The 17,651-nt window shown below is 38.4% G+C and overlaps 1 protein-coding gene across 7 annotated transcripts in view; it reads right to left on the minus strand.

Annotated features, from left to right (window-relative positions):
- The window catches only part of RPRD1A (regulation of nuclear pre-mRNA domain containing 1A), a 73,706-nt gene extending 56,384 nt beyond the window's left edge, over positions 1 to 17,322 (minus strand). For 4 of the 7 annotated variants that reach the window (XM_009192606.1, XM_003914308.2, XM_021930087.1 and 1 more), the window contains exon 1: positions 16,987 to 17,322. In XM_009192606.1, the coding sequence (XP_009190870.1) occupies positions 16,987 to 17,137 (151 nt within the window). In that variant the 5' untranslated portion in view covers positions 17,138 to 17,322. The remainder of the gene's footprint in view (positions 1 to 16,986) is intronic. The other 3 variants (XM_031658789.1, XM_031658788.1, XM_031658787.1) reach the window with 2 other exon arrangements.
- Between the last annotated feature and the right edge of the window lie 329 nt (positions 17,323 to 17,651).

Genomic DNA, 17,651 nt, shown 5'->3' on the forward strand with positions numbered 1-17,651 from the left:
CATACCTGTAGTCCCAGCTACTCAGGAGGCTTGCCTGAGCCCAGAGGTTGGAGGTTACAGTGAGCTACAATCACACCACCACACTCCAGCCTGGACAACAGAGCAAGACCCTGTCTAGAAATAAAAAAATAAATAAAGCAAGCAGCCATCATAAAAATCCTTTATTAACTAGCATATAAAATATGTTGAGGCCGGGCGTGGTGGCTCAAGCCTGTACTCCCAGCACTTTGGGAAGCCGAGACGGGCGGATCACGAGGTCAGGAGATCGAGACCATCCTGGCTAACACGGTGAAACCCTGTCTCTACTAAAAAATACAAAAACCTAGCCGGGCGAGGTGGCGGGTGCCTGTAGTCCCAGCTACTCGGGAGGCTGAGGCAGGAGAATGGCATAAACCCGGGAGGCGGAGCTTGCAGTGAGCTGAGATTCGGCCACTGCACTCCAGCCTGGGCAACAGAGCGAGACTCCGTCTCAAAAAATAAATAAATAAATAAAATATGTTGAAAATACAACATATCAAAAATCTGTGGGGCACAGCTGAAGCAGTGCTGAGAGAAATTCTGAACACTAAAGGTACAAATAGTCTCAAATCAATAATCTGTAATAAGTTCCCACTTCAAGAACCTAGAAAAAGAACAAAATTAACCCAAGCAAGTAAAAGGAGTGAAATAATAAAGGCTAGAGCAGAGATCAATGAAAATAAAAACATAAAAATGCAGAAAAAAATTAAATAAATGAAGCAAAGCACTGGTTATTTGAAAAGATCAATACAACTGAAAAGTTTCCAGCCAGAACGACAAAGAAGTAAGAGGGAAGACACGAATTATCAATATCAGGAATAAAACAGGATATCACTACAGACTTTACAGGCATCCAAAGGATAAAAAGGAAATACTATGAACAACTCTAGGCATATAACTTTGACAACTTAGATAAAATGGACCACTTCCTCAAATAATACAAGCTACCACAACTCACTCAGTATGAAACAGATTTGAATAGCCCTATAACAATTAAGGAAATTGAGTTCTCAATCTTAAAATTCCCCCCTAAAAAAATCTCCAGATCCAGATGGTTTCCACCAGAGAATTTTACCAAATGTTTAAAGAATCTTTAAAATTCTACACAATCTCTTCTAGAAAATAGAAGAGGGAACACATCTCAATTCATTTTATGAAGTTAGTGCTATGACACTCTGATATCAAAACCAGACACAGAACCCAAAAAAAGGAAAACTACAAACCAACAGTCTTCGTTAATACAGATGTACCCATTCCTTTTTTATTTTTTAATAACAGAGTTTCGCTCTTGTTACCCAAGCTGGAGCACAATGACGTGATCTGGCCTCACCACTGCCTCAGCCTCCCAGGTTCAAGCAATTCTCCTGACTCAGCCTCCCAAGTAGCTAGGACTACAGGCATGCACCACTACACCTGGCTAATTCTGTATTTTTAGTAGAGACGGGGCTTCTCCATGTTGGTCAGGCTGGTCTCGAACTCCCAACCTCAGGTGATCCACCCATCTCAGCCTCCCAAAGTGCTGGGATTACAGGCATGAGCCACCGTGCCCAGCCAGATGTAAACATTCTTAACAAAATATTAGTAAATAAAATTCAGCAACATACAAAAAGAATTATACAACACAGATAAGTGTAATTTATTCCAGGAATGCAAAGCTAGTTCAAGATTAGAACATCAATGTGATGCACCATATTAACAGGCTAAAAAGAAAAATTGCATGGTAAAACCAATTAATGCAGAAGAGGCTTCTGACAAAATTAAACAACCATTCATGATAAAATCCCTCAGAAATCAAGAATAGAGAATTTCCTCAATTCGATAAAAAGCACCTAAAAAAAAGAAGAGAAAAGAAAAAAACCTTACAGCTAACATTCCATCACAATGGATAAAGACTGAATGTTGATCAGGAACAAGGCAATAACTGTTTATTCTCATCAGTCTTATTACACATGATGCTGGATATTATAGCAAGTACAACAGGGCAATAAAAGGAAATAAAAGACAAAAAATTACAAAAGAAATAAAACTGTCCCTATTTGCAGATGACATGATTATCTACAAAGCAAACCCCAAGGAATTTATCAAAAAAAAAAAAAACAACTTTTACAGCGAATAAGTGTGTTCAGCAAGAGCTGAATTGTGCAGGCTGGAGTGCAGTGGCATGAACTCGGCTCACTGCAACCTCTGCCTCCCAGGTTCAAGCTGTTCTCCTCCTCAACCTCCTGAGTAGCTGTGATTAGAGGCGTGTGCCACCGCTGCCAGCTAATTTTTGTATTTTTAGTAGAGATGGGGTTCTGCCATGTTGGCTAGGCTGGTCTCAAACTCCTGACCTCAGGTGATCCACCCACCTCGGCCTCCCAAAGTGCTGGGATTACAGGCGTGAGCCACCAGACCCTGCCATGTATTATTTTTACCACAATGAAAAAATGCACACGCACAAAAATGTACTCAAGGATCAAGATTTAACAAAATTGGCCATTTTTACTGCTTTTAATGTGCACATTAGGTAAAACTGACTTTTTTTTTAACTGTGAGTGTGTGGTGTTAAAAATAGTTGACTTTTGAATAGCACAGGTGTTATAGGCACCAACCCATCACACAATCAAAAACCTGCATATAATTTTTGACTCCCCCCCAAAACTTAGGGAGTTGGTGGTCTTGCTGCCTCAAGAAGAAAATTAATGTATACATGGACCCACAAAGGTCAGACCTATGAATTTGACTACTCCAGGTGTCTCATGTACGTGGAATCATACAATTTATTCTTTTGTGACTGGTTTAATTCACTTAGCATAATGTTTTTGAGGTACATCCATGTTGTAGCATGTGTCAGAATACCCTTTCTTTTTAAGGCTGAATGATTCCACTGTACATTATGTTTATTCATTTATCTGTCGTTGGACACTTGGGTTGCTTTCACCTTTTGGCTGTTGTGAATAATGCTGCTGTGGAACACTGGAATTATGGGTGTGCACATATCTGTTTGAGTCCCTCCTTTATTCTTTAGGAGTTTATACTCAGGTGGAATTGCTGAATCATGGTAATTGTATATTTAAATTTTTTAGAAGCTGTCATACAGTTTTCTATAGCAGCTGCACCATTTTATATTCCGGCCAGCAGTGTGCCAGGGTTCTTACTTGTTTTGACATCCTCACTAACATTTGTTATTTTCTGCTTTTTGGTAACAGCCATTCTAATGGATATGAAGTGGTATCTGCTTGTGCTTTTGATGTGCACAGGGACAGAAAATAAAAGGGTTGCTGGGGGAGAAGAAAATGGGGAGTTAATGTTTAATGGATACAAAGTTTCAGTTTGGGGAAATGGAAAAAAGTTCTGGAGATAATGAGTGCTAACAACAACTGAATGTACTTAATGCCACAGAACTGTACAATAAAAAAGGTTGAAATTGTAAATTTTGTTATATATACATTTATATATGTTATATATACATACATATATATGTGTGTATACATATATATATTTAAAAAAACAAAACAGGGTCTCGCTGTCACCCAGGCTGGAGTGCAGTGGCACAGCCACGGCTCACCACAGCCCCAACCTCCTGAGTCGGGGATCCTCCAACCTCAGAGTATGTTGTTCAATGGAAAACTGTGCAATGATTACTACTATAGTTTGCCTTAATTAATGATTAGGTGCTACTGGTTTTCACTCACCTTTGCTTTTGTATCATCAAGATGCGTGTCATATATGGCTTGTAAATCATTGAACTTCTAAGAGATTAATAGCCAGTATACACACACACACACACACACACACACACACAAAACTCCTACAATTCAACAACAAAAAACAACTCAATTCAAAACAGGCAAACTGCTTGAACAGACATTTATCCAAAAAAGATACACAGAAAATCAGTAAGTACATGAAACTATGCTCACCATCATTAGTCATTAGGGAATAGCTGAAACTACAGCACACACTACCAAACCCAGCTAATTTTTGTATTTTTTTTTTTGTAGAGACGGGGTTTCACCATGTTGCCCAGGTTGATCTCAAACTCCTGGGCTCAAGCAATCCACCCACCTCAGCTTCCAAAAGTGTTGGGATTACAGGTGTGAACTACCACACCAGAATTAATTTTTTTTTTAACTGCTTTTAATGTGCACATTAGATACAACTGATTTTTTTTTTAAACTGTGAGTGTGTGGCATTAAAAATACAGTTGACTTTTAAATAACACAGGTGTTACAGGCACCAATCCATCACACAATCAAAAACCTGCATATAATTTTTGACCCCCCCAAAAACTTAGGGAGTTGGTGTCTTGCTGCCTCAGGAAGAAAATTCATGTATACATGGACTCACAAAGGTCAGACTTACGTTGTTTAATGGAAAACTGTGCAATGATTACTAGTACAGTTTGCCTTAATTAATGATTAGGTGCTACTGGTTTTCACCCACCTTTGCTTTTGGTATCATCAAGATGTGTGTCAATATAGCAAGTATAAGGACAAACAAGCGTAAGTAGTATCAGGAAAATCATTTTGACCTTTTGGACCCATATAACCCCCTAAAAGGGTCTTGGTGATTCACAGTGGTCTGTTGACCACACTTTAAGGACCACAGCTCTAAAAAGGGTTAAATATGAACAGGGTAGAACAATGTAATAGACTAAAAAGGCTAGAAATTTTTCAGGTCTTTCTCAACCAAGAAAATTATAACTCAGGGTTCATTATTTGGCTCAAGATATCAGAAGTTCCTAAATCATACACTAGTTCTAAAAGAAACAACCAAATATTCTCTAATACCCCTTCCAATTCTAAAACCCTCAGATTCTACACACTTTTCAACATTCATTCAGTAACTCATTCAACACACAATTATTGTGTCTATTGTATGCTAGGTTCTGAGGGAATAAAGAAATAAGTTCAGTCCTCCAGTAATAAACTCAACACACTATTATAGATAAATGCTATAATAACAACAGTTAAAAGTACATGACACCATGGAAAATGTCAAGAGTAGGGAAAATTAGTGAATTTGAAGACAATTAAAATTATTGAGTCTGGGGAGCAGAAAGAAAAAGAATGAAGAGAAACTAACATAGTCTAACGGATCTGCCAATTAACAAATGCATTATGAAGTTACAAAAAGAAAAGCAAGAGAAAAGGATGAAGAAATGATACATGATTAACTAACCGCTAAAAACTCCAAAACTTGAAGAAAGACATGAATCTACAAATCCAAAAAGCTTAACAAACTTCAACCAACATAAACTCAAAGAAACTCACACTAAGACACATTATAATCAAACTGTCAAAAACAAAGACAACGAGAATCTTGAAAGCAGCAAGATTAAAAGCCAATTTCTCATCAGAAACCATGAGACCAGAAAGCAGTGAGACAATGTATTTAACATCCTAACAGAAAAAAAAAAAAACTGTCAACCAAGATTTTATACTTAGCAAAACAATCCTTCAAAACTAAAGGAGAAATTAAGGCACTTCAAGCTAAATAAAAGCTGACAGAGTTTGCTACTATTAAACCTGACCTACAAGAAATCCTAAAGAGAGTCCTTCAGGATGAAATTAAAGGATACTAGATAGTAACTAGAAGCCATAAGAAATAATGAACATCAGTAAAGGTAACTCCCTAAGTAAATATAAAAGCCAATATTGTTGTATTTTCAGTCTGTCACTTCTCTTTTTGTTTCCTATGTGATTTAAAAATCAAATGCATAAAATTTAAGTTTATCAAATGGTATACAAAATATAAAGATGTAATTTGTGATAACATAAAAGGAGGACAGGGCTAGAGAGGAACAGAGTTTTTGTATCCTATTGAAGATAAGTTGGTATCAATTTTTTAAAAAATTATTATTATTATTTTTTGAGACAGAATCTTGCCCTGTCACCCAGGCCGGAGCGCAATGGCACGATCTTGGCTCACTGCAACCTCCACCTCCTGGGCTTAAGTGATTCTCCTTCCTCAGCCTCCTCAGTAGCTGGGATTACATGCACCACCACACCTGGCTAATTTTTTGTATCTTTAGTAGAGACAGGGTCTTCACCATGTTGGCCAGGCTGGTCTCAAGCTCCTGACCTTGTGATCTGCCCACCTCGGGGGCAGATCACGAGGCGGGCAGATCACAGGTGTGAGCCACCTGGGATTACAGGTGTGAGTCACCATGCCCAACGCCCAACCTCAATTCAAATTTAAGATGTTAACTGAAATTATAAATTTAAATTATAAATTATGTTTATAAATTATAAATTTAAAGTTTTAAAGTTTAATTCAAAAAATGTTTTAAAGAACCCATCTCAAAAAACAGAACTAGGGATGATGGGTGGGTGAACAATTAATTCTTCCCAGGAGAAACTATAAAAACCTGAAGAGAGGAGTTGTCATGAGAGTCTGGAAACTAGGGGATAGAGGAGAACCAGAAAAAAGAAAAAGTACATAAAAGCACACAGACACATTAAAGTACAAGATACTTACATCATTTATAAAACTGAAGTGAATCTCACATACCATAAATTTAACCACATTAAAGCATACAATTCAGGGTTTTTTACTGCATTTGTAAGATTGTGCAACCATTACCTCCATCTAGTTCCAAAATATTTTCAGCACCTCCAAAGACAAGCCCACACCCACTAAGTAGTTATTCGCCATTCCTCTCTTCACTCTAGCCCCCAGGAGGATTATGGACTTACCTATTCTAGATATTCCATATATTATGAAATTACACAATATGTGACTTTTTGTGTTTGACTTCTTTTGCTTTGCACGTTTCTGAGGTTGCTCGACACTGTAGAATGTATCAGTATTTCATTCCTTTTTATAGCTGAATATAATATTCCAGCATGTGGATATACCATATTTGTTTATCCATTCATCTGCTAATGAACATGCAGGTTTCAATCGTTTGGTCACTATGAACAGTCCTATTATGAAAATTCTCATAAAGTATTTGTTTGAATATCTGTTTCCAAGTCTCATAAACATATACCTAGGAGTGAAATTACTGGGTCATATAGTAATTCTATGTTAACATGAGTAAGGAGGACAGCTAGTAGGTGAATGAGATTAGATACAAGGAGATCCGCTGGGAGGCTATAGCAAGAATATTAGTAAATATGAGACGTAGGCAGTGGGGTGAAAAAGGAAAAGCAAAGGAGATACTGCCAAAAATAATTTAAAAAGCTGAAGGTAAGAAAACTATGAAGAAAGAGGTTGAAACAATCTTGAAGTTCTGAGCATAGGCAACTAGAAGATTAGTAATGCCCTTCACTGAAATAGGAAAGGCAAAGCAATAGGGAAGAGGAATGGGAATAGGGGAAGATGACAAAAAAGGGTTTATGTGCACAATGAGTTTGGGATGTGTAGGAAATGCCATTCAGTGATGCTGAGACTGGGGCTACAGAAAAAGATCATCGAATCATCAGCATATTTATGACAGAAACTAAAAACACCATCTAAAGCATCAAATTATAAACCCGTACTAATTGATTTACCAATTAAATGCTAGAGAATCTATGGCCGGGCATGGTGGCTCATGCCTGTAACCCCAGCACCTTAGGAGGCCAAGACAGGCAGATCACTTGAGGTCCGGAGTTCAAGACCAACCTGGCCAACATGATGAACCCCATCTCTACTAAAAATAGAAAAAAATCAACCAGATGTGGTGGTGGGTGCCTGTAATCCCAGCTACTTGGGAAGCCGGGGCAGGAGAATCACTTAAACCAGTGAGGCGGAGGTTGCGGTGAGCAAAGGTCACATCACTGCACTCCAGCCTGGGCAACAGAGCGAGACTCCATCTCAAAATAAATAAATAAATAAGTAAATAAATAAAATGTTAGTAAATCTAGATGAAGTGCTCAAATTACTTTTACTTGGGGATCTCCAAAGAAATAGAATCAATAGAACAGAGAGAGAAAAAGTGACTGATTATAAGGAATCAGCCATGGGAATCTGGAGGCTGACAAGTCCCAAGATCTGCAGTTCAGACTGCAGGAGAGCCTGAAGACCCAGGGGAGCCAATGGAGTAGTTCCAGTCCAAGTCCAAAGGCCTAAGAACCAGGACTACCAATGGTGTAATTCCAGTTTGAAGGCTAGCGAACTGGAGACCTGGAAGAGCAGCCAATACTTCAGTTTGAGTCCAAAGGCAGGAGAAAAAAAGACAAAAGAAAAAAAAAAAAAAGTCCAGGCTCAAAGGCAGTCAGCAGAAGTTCTCTCTTATTCATGGAAAAATCAACCTTTTCGTTCTATTTATGTCTTCAACTGGCTGGGTAAGTCCTACTTACATTAGGCAGGGCATCTGCTTTTCTGTCTGATTCAAATGTTCATCTCATCCAGAAAACACCTCCACACACATATCCAGAAATGGCTGGCTGAATGTCTGGGCATCCTGTTGCCCAGTCAGGTTGACAAAGAAAATTAACCATCACAAATGCTGTTCAAGATAATACCTCAAGATATTCAACTAAGAAAAGTGAATTTTTTGATAGTTTGGCAAAAATACGGTCCTTGACAAAAATGATTTGCTAGATTAAATGTCTAAGGTATTTTTAAACCATATTCTGAAGCAAAATGATGTTCCTTTAACTGGACCAAAGTGTGCCATCACTAAAATCAATCAATACAAACCATTTTCCCAACTTAGAGAAAAACTAATTGATGTTTTCAGTTTTAAGTCTTTTTTCATAATGCGACTTAATCCTTCAATACTTCCTTCTATTAGCCTGTACAAGAATCAAGTTAAGATACATTTAGCACAAAGTTAGACAATTATTTTTAACTTAAATATGCATTTCATGATACTCTTTACAGAGTTTTTACAAAGCATCAAGAAGTGACATCTGAAGAAGTTTGAAAATCACTTAAACAATTAAATACACATTTAAAATAAGATTGCACAGTTCTCAGCCTGACATCTGCCATCACAAAGACATACGTTCTCTTTTAGATATCGTAACAAATTAAAGTGATAATTCCAGAAATACCAAAAAATTTGTTCTTGTAGATAACAAGTTGATTCTAGAGTTTATATAGAAAAACAAAACAAGAATACACAAGAAAACTGCAACAGGGAAGAGTAATTGCTGAAGGGAAAAAAGCATGTCTGAGAGGGTACATGTCCTATCAGCCATGAAAACATAATAAAGAGTATAACAGTGCTACATGAGTAGACAGATCAACGCAACAGAATGAGAGTGAGAATACACACCGATACATAGAAAAACTTAAAGTAATGAACTTTTCACAAAATGGTGTGATACACTAATGCCTAGCCCGTCTATCAAGGTCTCTTAAATCATCACCTAAAACTATTAAGAAAATACTAGTATATTTACTAATGACATACACATTTTAATAGAAAAAAACAGACATCCTAAACGTTCATCAACAGAGTAACAACTACGTAAATTTTGACATATCCATAAAATGAAATACAATACAATCATTTTTTGAAACAAAGCAATGCCATTAAACTGTTAACAGACTGATTCTGGGTAGAGAAATGGTTAAGGAGGGAATAGGAATGGAAAGGACCCATATATCATTCTTTACAGGCTTTTGGTCATTTTTTTTTGTTTTTTTTAGGTGGGATCTAGCTTTGTCTCCCAGGCTAGAATGCAGTGGCACAATCTCGGCTCACTGCAACCTCCACCTCCCAGGTTCAAGTGATTCTCCTGCCTCAGCCTCCCAAGTAGCTGGGATTACAGGTGCCCGCCACCACACCCAGCTAAATTTGGTATTTTTAGTAGAGACAGGGTTTCACCATATTGGCTAGGCTGGTCATGAACTCCTGATCTCAAGTGATCTGCCCACCTCAGCCTCCCAAAGTGCTGGGATTACAGGTGTCAGCCACCATGCCCAGCCTTTTATGCCTTTTAAATTTCATTTTATGCACATATTACCTACTAAATGTTTTTAAAAACACACCTGGAAAATCCAAGCATTCAACATAAGCATGGTAAATCATTTTGTTTAAAAAAAATTATCAGTTATTACAGATAAAAAGGAGTAAGAAAAAGCTATAAAAAGGAGAACAGATGAATAGGCACCTTAGAACAGCCACGAGTTATGCAAGAGAACCAAAATGACCACAAAGCTCAGATGACAGCAAGGTGACTAAATAAATAATTCATCATTATAATCCTTTTTTTTTCTGTATAATCCTCTTAATATATTTTTACAAACAAAAAATAAGAAAGGCGAGGAGCAATGCTGACACCTATAACCCCAGCACGTTGTGGGGCCAAGACAGGAGAATCATCTGATCCCAGGAGTTCAAGACCAGCCTCAGCAACATGGCAAAACCCTGTTTCTATCAAAAAAAAAAGAAAAAAAGAAAAAATCAGCCAGGCATGGTGGCATGCACCTGTGGTCCTAGCTACTTAGGAGGATTGATTGAGCCTAGGAGGTTGGGGCTGCAGTGGGCCCTGATCTGCCACCACACTCTAGCCTGGGCAACAGAGCCAAACCCTGTCTCTCAAAAACAACAACAAACATATAACACACACACACACACACCTTAAGACACTTATTTTCAGACATAAAACACTAAAAGTTTATCTAACCCAGGCTCCATGGCTCATGCCTATAATCCCAGCACTTTGGGAGGCCAAAACAGGAGGATCACTTGAGCCAAGGAGTTTGAGATCAGCCTGGGCAATATGGCAAACATGGTCTCTACAAAAAATGCAAAAACAATTATTAGCCAGGCATGGTGGTATGCACCTAGAGTCCCAGTACTCAGGGGGCTGAAGTGGGAGGATCACTTAAGCCCAGGAGGCAGAGGTTGCTGTGAGTCGAGATCATGCCACTGCACCTGGGTGAGAGAGTAAGACCCTGTCTCAAAAACAAATTAAAAAATTAAAGTTTATCTAAATGTGTATTATCCTGTCTACCTCCAGAAAGGACTTATGAACGGAAATGTTCTATTTGAAAAGTCAAATAATGTTGTTCTACATAAGACCACATTCGAATGATTACAACAGCTAAAACCTATGTCTATATTCTTGGTACAGCTCCTAGTAAATTCTACATATACTTCAAATCTTAAATCAAAGGACCCTTCCCTAATTTCATAAACTAGGATAGGTTCCCAATTACATTTCTCCTTTGTATTACTGTGCAGTTACTAGTTTAGCAGAGTGCACTTGCCTGGCTGATACGTAAGCTCCATGAAGACAGCTATATGTCTTTTTATGTGCTCAATCATCCTTGTTCACTAAGAGAGTAAGGAGGTCACTAAGTATTTCTTGAATAAAGAAAACAGAAGAAATTTCTTGTATTTTTTGTGACAGGGTCTCACTCTGTTGCCCAGCCCGGACATGCACTACATGGGAGTCATCATGGTCAGTTTGACAACATTAATCCTCTTCAATGTAAGAACTTAGAAGGTGCAAGCATTGTCTACTTTTTCCAATTCTAACTTTGAAAGAGAAACGAGTAACAGTATCAGACAATATAAAAGTCACTGAATTGTCAATTTAAAACAGAATCTCCTCATTTTTAGGATTTATATTGCTATATATTTTTAAAGCAGATGAAAAATGTTCTTTAACTTCTCCATTTTTCTAAAACCAAATTAGTAAGAACAGCCAAGAATATACAGTACTTATTTTAGCACATCTTACAAATTTAAAGTCGTATTAGTGAATACGAATGTCAATTCAACAAATATTTAAGATCTTTCATCCAACGCAGTATGCTGGGGCTATGGAAGCTAAAAATTGAAATGGGAAAACAACGTGAAGGAGCCTACTATCTACTTCACAACCAATATGTAACTCCCCAACCTATAATACAATATGAAATGGTACTTAGTTCCCTGAAAGATATCTAACAGAGCTTACTGATGAAAAAGTGCTCATTTCAACAAATGATTACAAATAGGAGGAAAATCTAAACCTTAAATAATGTATTATTTTAATTGTTGCCAACCCTAGAAAAAAATAAACCCAGCATGGTAGTGTGCACCTGTAGTCCCAGCTACTTGGGAGGCTGAGGCATGGAGAGTACCTGAGCCCGAGTTCAAGAGCAGCCTCCGCAACAAAGTGAGACACTGTCTCATTTAAAAAAAAAAAAAAAAATTAGGAAACACAGTTAAAAGGCATTCAAAGGCCGACCATTTCCAGGTTTGGCTCTTTGCATCCAAAGCTATTTATCACCTCAGCACTTTCACATATTCCCAGTGGCTGCAGGCCCAACCCCCCCCAACTTGTTCAAAGAGGTCTTCTATTAAACATCACCTTGCAGAGATGATTTCCCTCTAACTAAAGATTTCCTCCTTCAAAGAACTAAACACAAAATTTATATTAAAAATGTTTTGTTTATTGGTTGCCCTTACCACGACACTATAAATTCTGAGGGCAGGAATAAACTTGTCTTTTCTTTACCACTGTAATACACAATCAATAAATACAGGGTGAATTAACATACTTTAAAGGGTTGAGGCACTTATAGTTTTGTTAAGACACCAATATAACATTAAAGAGGCTGGTACAAAGGATACAATCACCAGACAAGGGAGGGCAGTGACTACAAACAATTTCCTCCTATCTATCTTGTTTTCTACAGCTCTTATAGAGATCTTTCAGTGAGTGTGTGTAGAAAAGAGCCCAAATGTTAGTGTTGGTTTCTAAGTTCAGGTATGTTCATGGTCAATGTTTCTACAGAAATGAATATAAATAATGTATATTAAGTTTTATAATTTAGCCTAGCATTGACTGAGACATTTACAGTTTAAAACAGTTTAAAGGACATTATTATGAAAGTAAAAAGACAACCCACTGAATGGAAGAAAATATTTGTGGTATGAATATAATACAATACTGGTACCTAGTATACATTGGGAACATTGGGAACACTTACAACTCAGTAATAAAAAGACAAATTTTAAAATAGGCAGAATAAATATTTCTCCAGACAACATCCAAATGGCCAGTAAGTACATGAAAATAGGCTCAGCATAATTAGTCATCTGGGAAATGCATATCAAAATCATAATGAGACACCACTTCACACCCACTAGGACAGCTGTAATCAAAAAGACAGATAACAAATATTAGCAAGGATGTAGAGAAATTGGACCCTCATACACTGTTGGCAGGAATGTATTTTAAAAAGATGTACCCACTGCGGAAGATAGCCTGGTAGATCCTCAAAAGGTTGAACATAGGATTCCTATATGACCCAGAAATTCCACTCCTCAGTAAATATCCAAGATGAAAACATATCCACAAAAACAAAACAAAACAAAACAAAACCTTGTACAGGAGTGCTCACAGCAGCATTACTTATAATAGCCAAAAAGTGGAAATAACTCAAACGTCTATCAACTGATAAATGGCTAAATTCATACAACAGAATATTATTCTGCCATAAAAAGGACTGAAGGACAGTAAGTGGTCTTTTGCAACTGGCTTCTTTTAGTTAGCATGTTTTCCAGGCTCATCCATGTTATAGCCTGGATGGAAAACGTGCAAAAGACCACATACTATGTAATTCTATTTATATGAAATGGTAAAAATAGTCCAATCTATAGAGGTAAAGTAAATTAGCAGTTGCCTAGGGTTTGGGAGAGATGGGGGACTGGGGACAACAGCTAAATGGTATGGAGTTTCTTTCAGGGTAACAAAAATGTTCTAAAATTGGTGACAGCTTTACAATTCTATAAACATATTAAAAATCACTGAATAGTATACCTTGAATGGATGAATGGTGTGGTATGTGAATTACATCTTCATAAAGAAGTAACAAAATGGTCACTTACATTTTTGGTTACACTTTACTGCATTTATCAGGAAAATTATATGTCATTTGGTCTTCATAAAGGTCTTGAAGTTTATCCCTCCAAACAGAAATTCTTTCATTAAAGGAGACAAAGATAAGGAAGGTAGAAAAAGAAGGGAAACCTTCATAACTGAATGGCTACCATATCTAACTATCTATAGATCTAACTATAGATAACTATAGTATCTAACTATCTATAGATACCATATCTATCTAACCATATCTAACATTCATTCTTAATTTTTTTATTTTCTGAGACAGGGCCTTGCTCTGTCGCCCAGGTTGGAGGGCAGTGGCGCACTTGGTTCACTGCAGCCTAAACCTCTTGGGCTCAAGTGATCCTCCAATCTCAGCTTCCTGAGTAGCTTAGGCCCGCGCCATCACGCCCAGCTAATTTCGGTATTTTTTGTAGGGACAGGGTTTTGCCATGTTGGCCAGGCTGGTCTCAAACTCCTGAGCTCTGGCAATCCACCTCCCTCAGCCTCCTAAAGTGCTGGGATTACAGGCATGAGCCACGGTATCCAGCTCATTCTTATACTTTGAACAGTAGCTTCTCCCACTCTCACATTTTTGTCTTTACACTTTGAGAAACTAAAGAATGCCTGGCTTAATACAAAATGTTCAACTAATTTTCCTTAGTTTGTTTTAATATATTTTCAAGATTGATTGATTTCTTTTGTAATTATTCTGCAGAGATAATGTGATCCAAGATATGGGAAAATAACTAAAAGAATGTCTGGTACTCAGTAAGTGATTGCCATTATCATTAAACTACAGGAGATGAGAATCCTGAAGTTGATGAGCAAAACTGCAAGGAAGGGGAAGGACACAAAGGCTACACCCTACAAAAGCAGTCATCTGTCAAGAAAAGGAAACCCTTGGCAGAGCAGGCCAGGCTAATATGAGGATTGCAGCAGCAGCGGTATGTTCATCAGCATCACCATTACTATCAACACTATCATCACTACCACCCTCCTCTTAAAACATCTTTTTATATGCTTTAATTTTTTCTACTTATGAAACACTTAAACATATGGAAACATCACAAACCTTGCTAAAAGCACATCTTACAATTTTCCTACATTTGCACCAACATTTTCTTAAATACATGAAATATTAGATAGCTTTCTTCTATGGCAACCACTATCTTGGAAAATGGTGCTAATCACTACTATGCATATTCTAATATAGGTATCTATAAAAAAAAGGAGTACTGTTTTGCATGTTTTTAAACTTTACCCCATAGCATTATTCGTCTGTACCTTGTTTTCTTAGCTCAAGATTTTGTTTGTTGTTTTCCAGTTCAGTCACGTTGTTTCATGCAGCTCTAATTCACTCGTGAGAACTTTTGGATAGTATTACATTTTATCAATATCACAATTTATTTGCCCATTCTCAAGCTAATGGAATGGTTTTTTGTTTTTCTTATTTTTTGTAAAGACATGGTCTCACTTGCTTTCAATTTTGTTATGAAGCTGCAATAAACATAATCCTTCAGCACAATACTTATTTCTAGAATATATTCCTAGAAAGAAAACTGTTAGGTCAAAGGATATATTTAATATATACCTCCAACTTCATCAACTAAGTTGATCTACAAAATAGTTACATGTTTTTGCATTCCCGCCGAGTGGTGTAAGAGTTCCTGTTTCTCTTCGTCTGCAACAATTAACCATACTGCCATACTTTTTGCCAAGTGATGACCATAAAGTGGTACCTCACTGGCTTACTTTTTCTGACTCGTAAGATTAAGTATCATTTGTTGACCTTTCAGGTTTCCTCATGTGAAATGCCTATAAACAGTATTGCCATTTTTCTACTGATTTGTAATCGTTCTTAAGACAGTCTAGGTACCAACCCTACATTGATTACATGTGTTTCTAAATGCTCTTTGCAAAAACAAAAAACAAGATAAACCTGTTACTGATTCTGAAATCTAGTAAAATGTAAACGCAAAGCTAATTCCTGACTTTTCAAAGTTCACAGCTACATTCCAGATCTTTATGTCAGTGTTTCTCAAACCTTTCTGTCCACTCACAGAAGATGAATTCCTCATTCAGGGCCAAAACACATATACCTACACATAAACTGAAAAACAGGGCTGTAAATCAATTTCTTCTAAAGAATGGGTGACGTTTTCATAACCACAAACAATATACAAGGACAGATTGTCTCCATTCTATACAGCCAACATTTTGGTTCACATTTTGTCTGTTATGTAAATACATCATATAGCTTTCACAAGGTTCAGTAAGCAAGCGTCTATTTCGATTAACAACAGTTTGTTAAAACCTTTAACACTTGATAACCATCATATCCATCAGGATGTTTGCAACAATAATGAAGAGTGTCCACTCTACCCCACGAATTAAGAATTAAAGTACAAGCTCAGACTAAGCAAATGAAATTTTTCATTTTCAGTCGCACTAGCATAATCAATTTTTTACAGATAAAGTTGCTCAAGTTGCTCTGTATACGTGAACTGATTCTGAATGTTTTAGTGACAGACATCTCAAAAAAGTTTACTTCATTTACAGGAACACTATCAAATGTTTCGGAAAACAAAGACACTGCATTAGGGCATATAATCATTGAACAGGAAAGGACTTTAGGTCACTTACTCTAAATCTCTCATTTTCAAGTAAGGCATCTGCAACCCAGAAGTTGTAAGAAACTTGCCCAATTGAGATCCTCTAAAACCTACAAATTCAGAGTCTTTTCCACTGCATCACCCATCTTCTTACATTAGACTTCTAAAACTATTTCTCTATTAATTTCAGAAGAATAAGTTGTTGCGTTATAGAAATGACAGAAGTAACTCCCAAGCCCACATCAATCTTTTTCTTTCCACTCCCCTACCTTTTCCCTCCCTTATCCTCCATTATCATTCACAGAATGAAAAAAAATACCTGACCACCTGAATTTCTGGCCCTAATTGGCTGTGGAGTCCCGACCCCCTGCTACTGTTTCCTTGTTAAGCTAACTGGAGTTTTTAAAATTATTCATTCCTTTATTCAAAAAATATCTAAGCCCAGACTTTGCAGAAGCGTGGTGCACGCAGCTCCTCCAAGCCCGCAGACCACCGCGGGCTGGCATCCCGATGCCAGGAAGCCGGGGGCGCTGGAGAAGCGGGGTTCCCGGGGACGCCTGGAGGCCGGCCGGGTGGTGGGGGGCGGCCGACAGGTGCAGGGGACTCACCTTTCCGCAGCTCCCGCTCCCACACGGTGACGATGGGCCGCGAGTGTTTACGGTGGTGAATGAGCCACAGGGACAAGGTCTGCACGCTCTGCTGTGAGTTGCTCAACTCCGACAGCTTCTTCTCCAGCGCCGCCTCAGAGAAGGCTGACATCCCTCCGACACCACGTTCACGCCGTCCCACGCGGTGGGGCCGAGGGGAGGAGAGTTTCGCCGCCCTAGCCGCGGCCTCGCCCCCTCACCCCACCCTTCCCCACGCTCTCACCACTGCCGCCTCTTCATCCAAGTCCGGCCGCAAACCAGCAAGATGGCGTCCGCCCGGCAGTGACGTCACACGGACCCACGCCCCGCCCCTCCCGCTGCAAGCCCTGGGAAAACGCGCGGCCTAAAAGCGGAACTACCAGGCGGAAGGGGCGGAGCCGAAACAAGTTCGGGGAAGATGGGCAGGGGCGTGACGCCTGGGTTAGTCTCAGAGGCATGGTGGGAGTTTGCCAGGCCTGAACCCTCCCTAAGGGAAACTCTGTCAAGGAAGCAGTGATTACAGATCTCTATATAGGCGTGTAAATTGGGATAAATTGGGGCAGGCACTTTAAAGACTATTTGCATGACATTTAAAAATACACCTTCCTAAATAGAGTATAGGATGGTTACCAGAGGCTGGTAAGGGT

This window comes from Papio anubis, chromosome 19 (assembly GCF_008728515.1).
Source record: "Papio anubis isolate 15944 chromosome 19, Panubis1.0, whole genome shotgun sequence".
Taxonomy (NCBI): domain Eukaryota; kingdom Metazoa; phylum Chordata; class Mammalia; order Primates; family Cercopithecidae; genus Papio; species Papio anubis.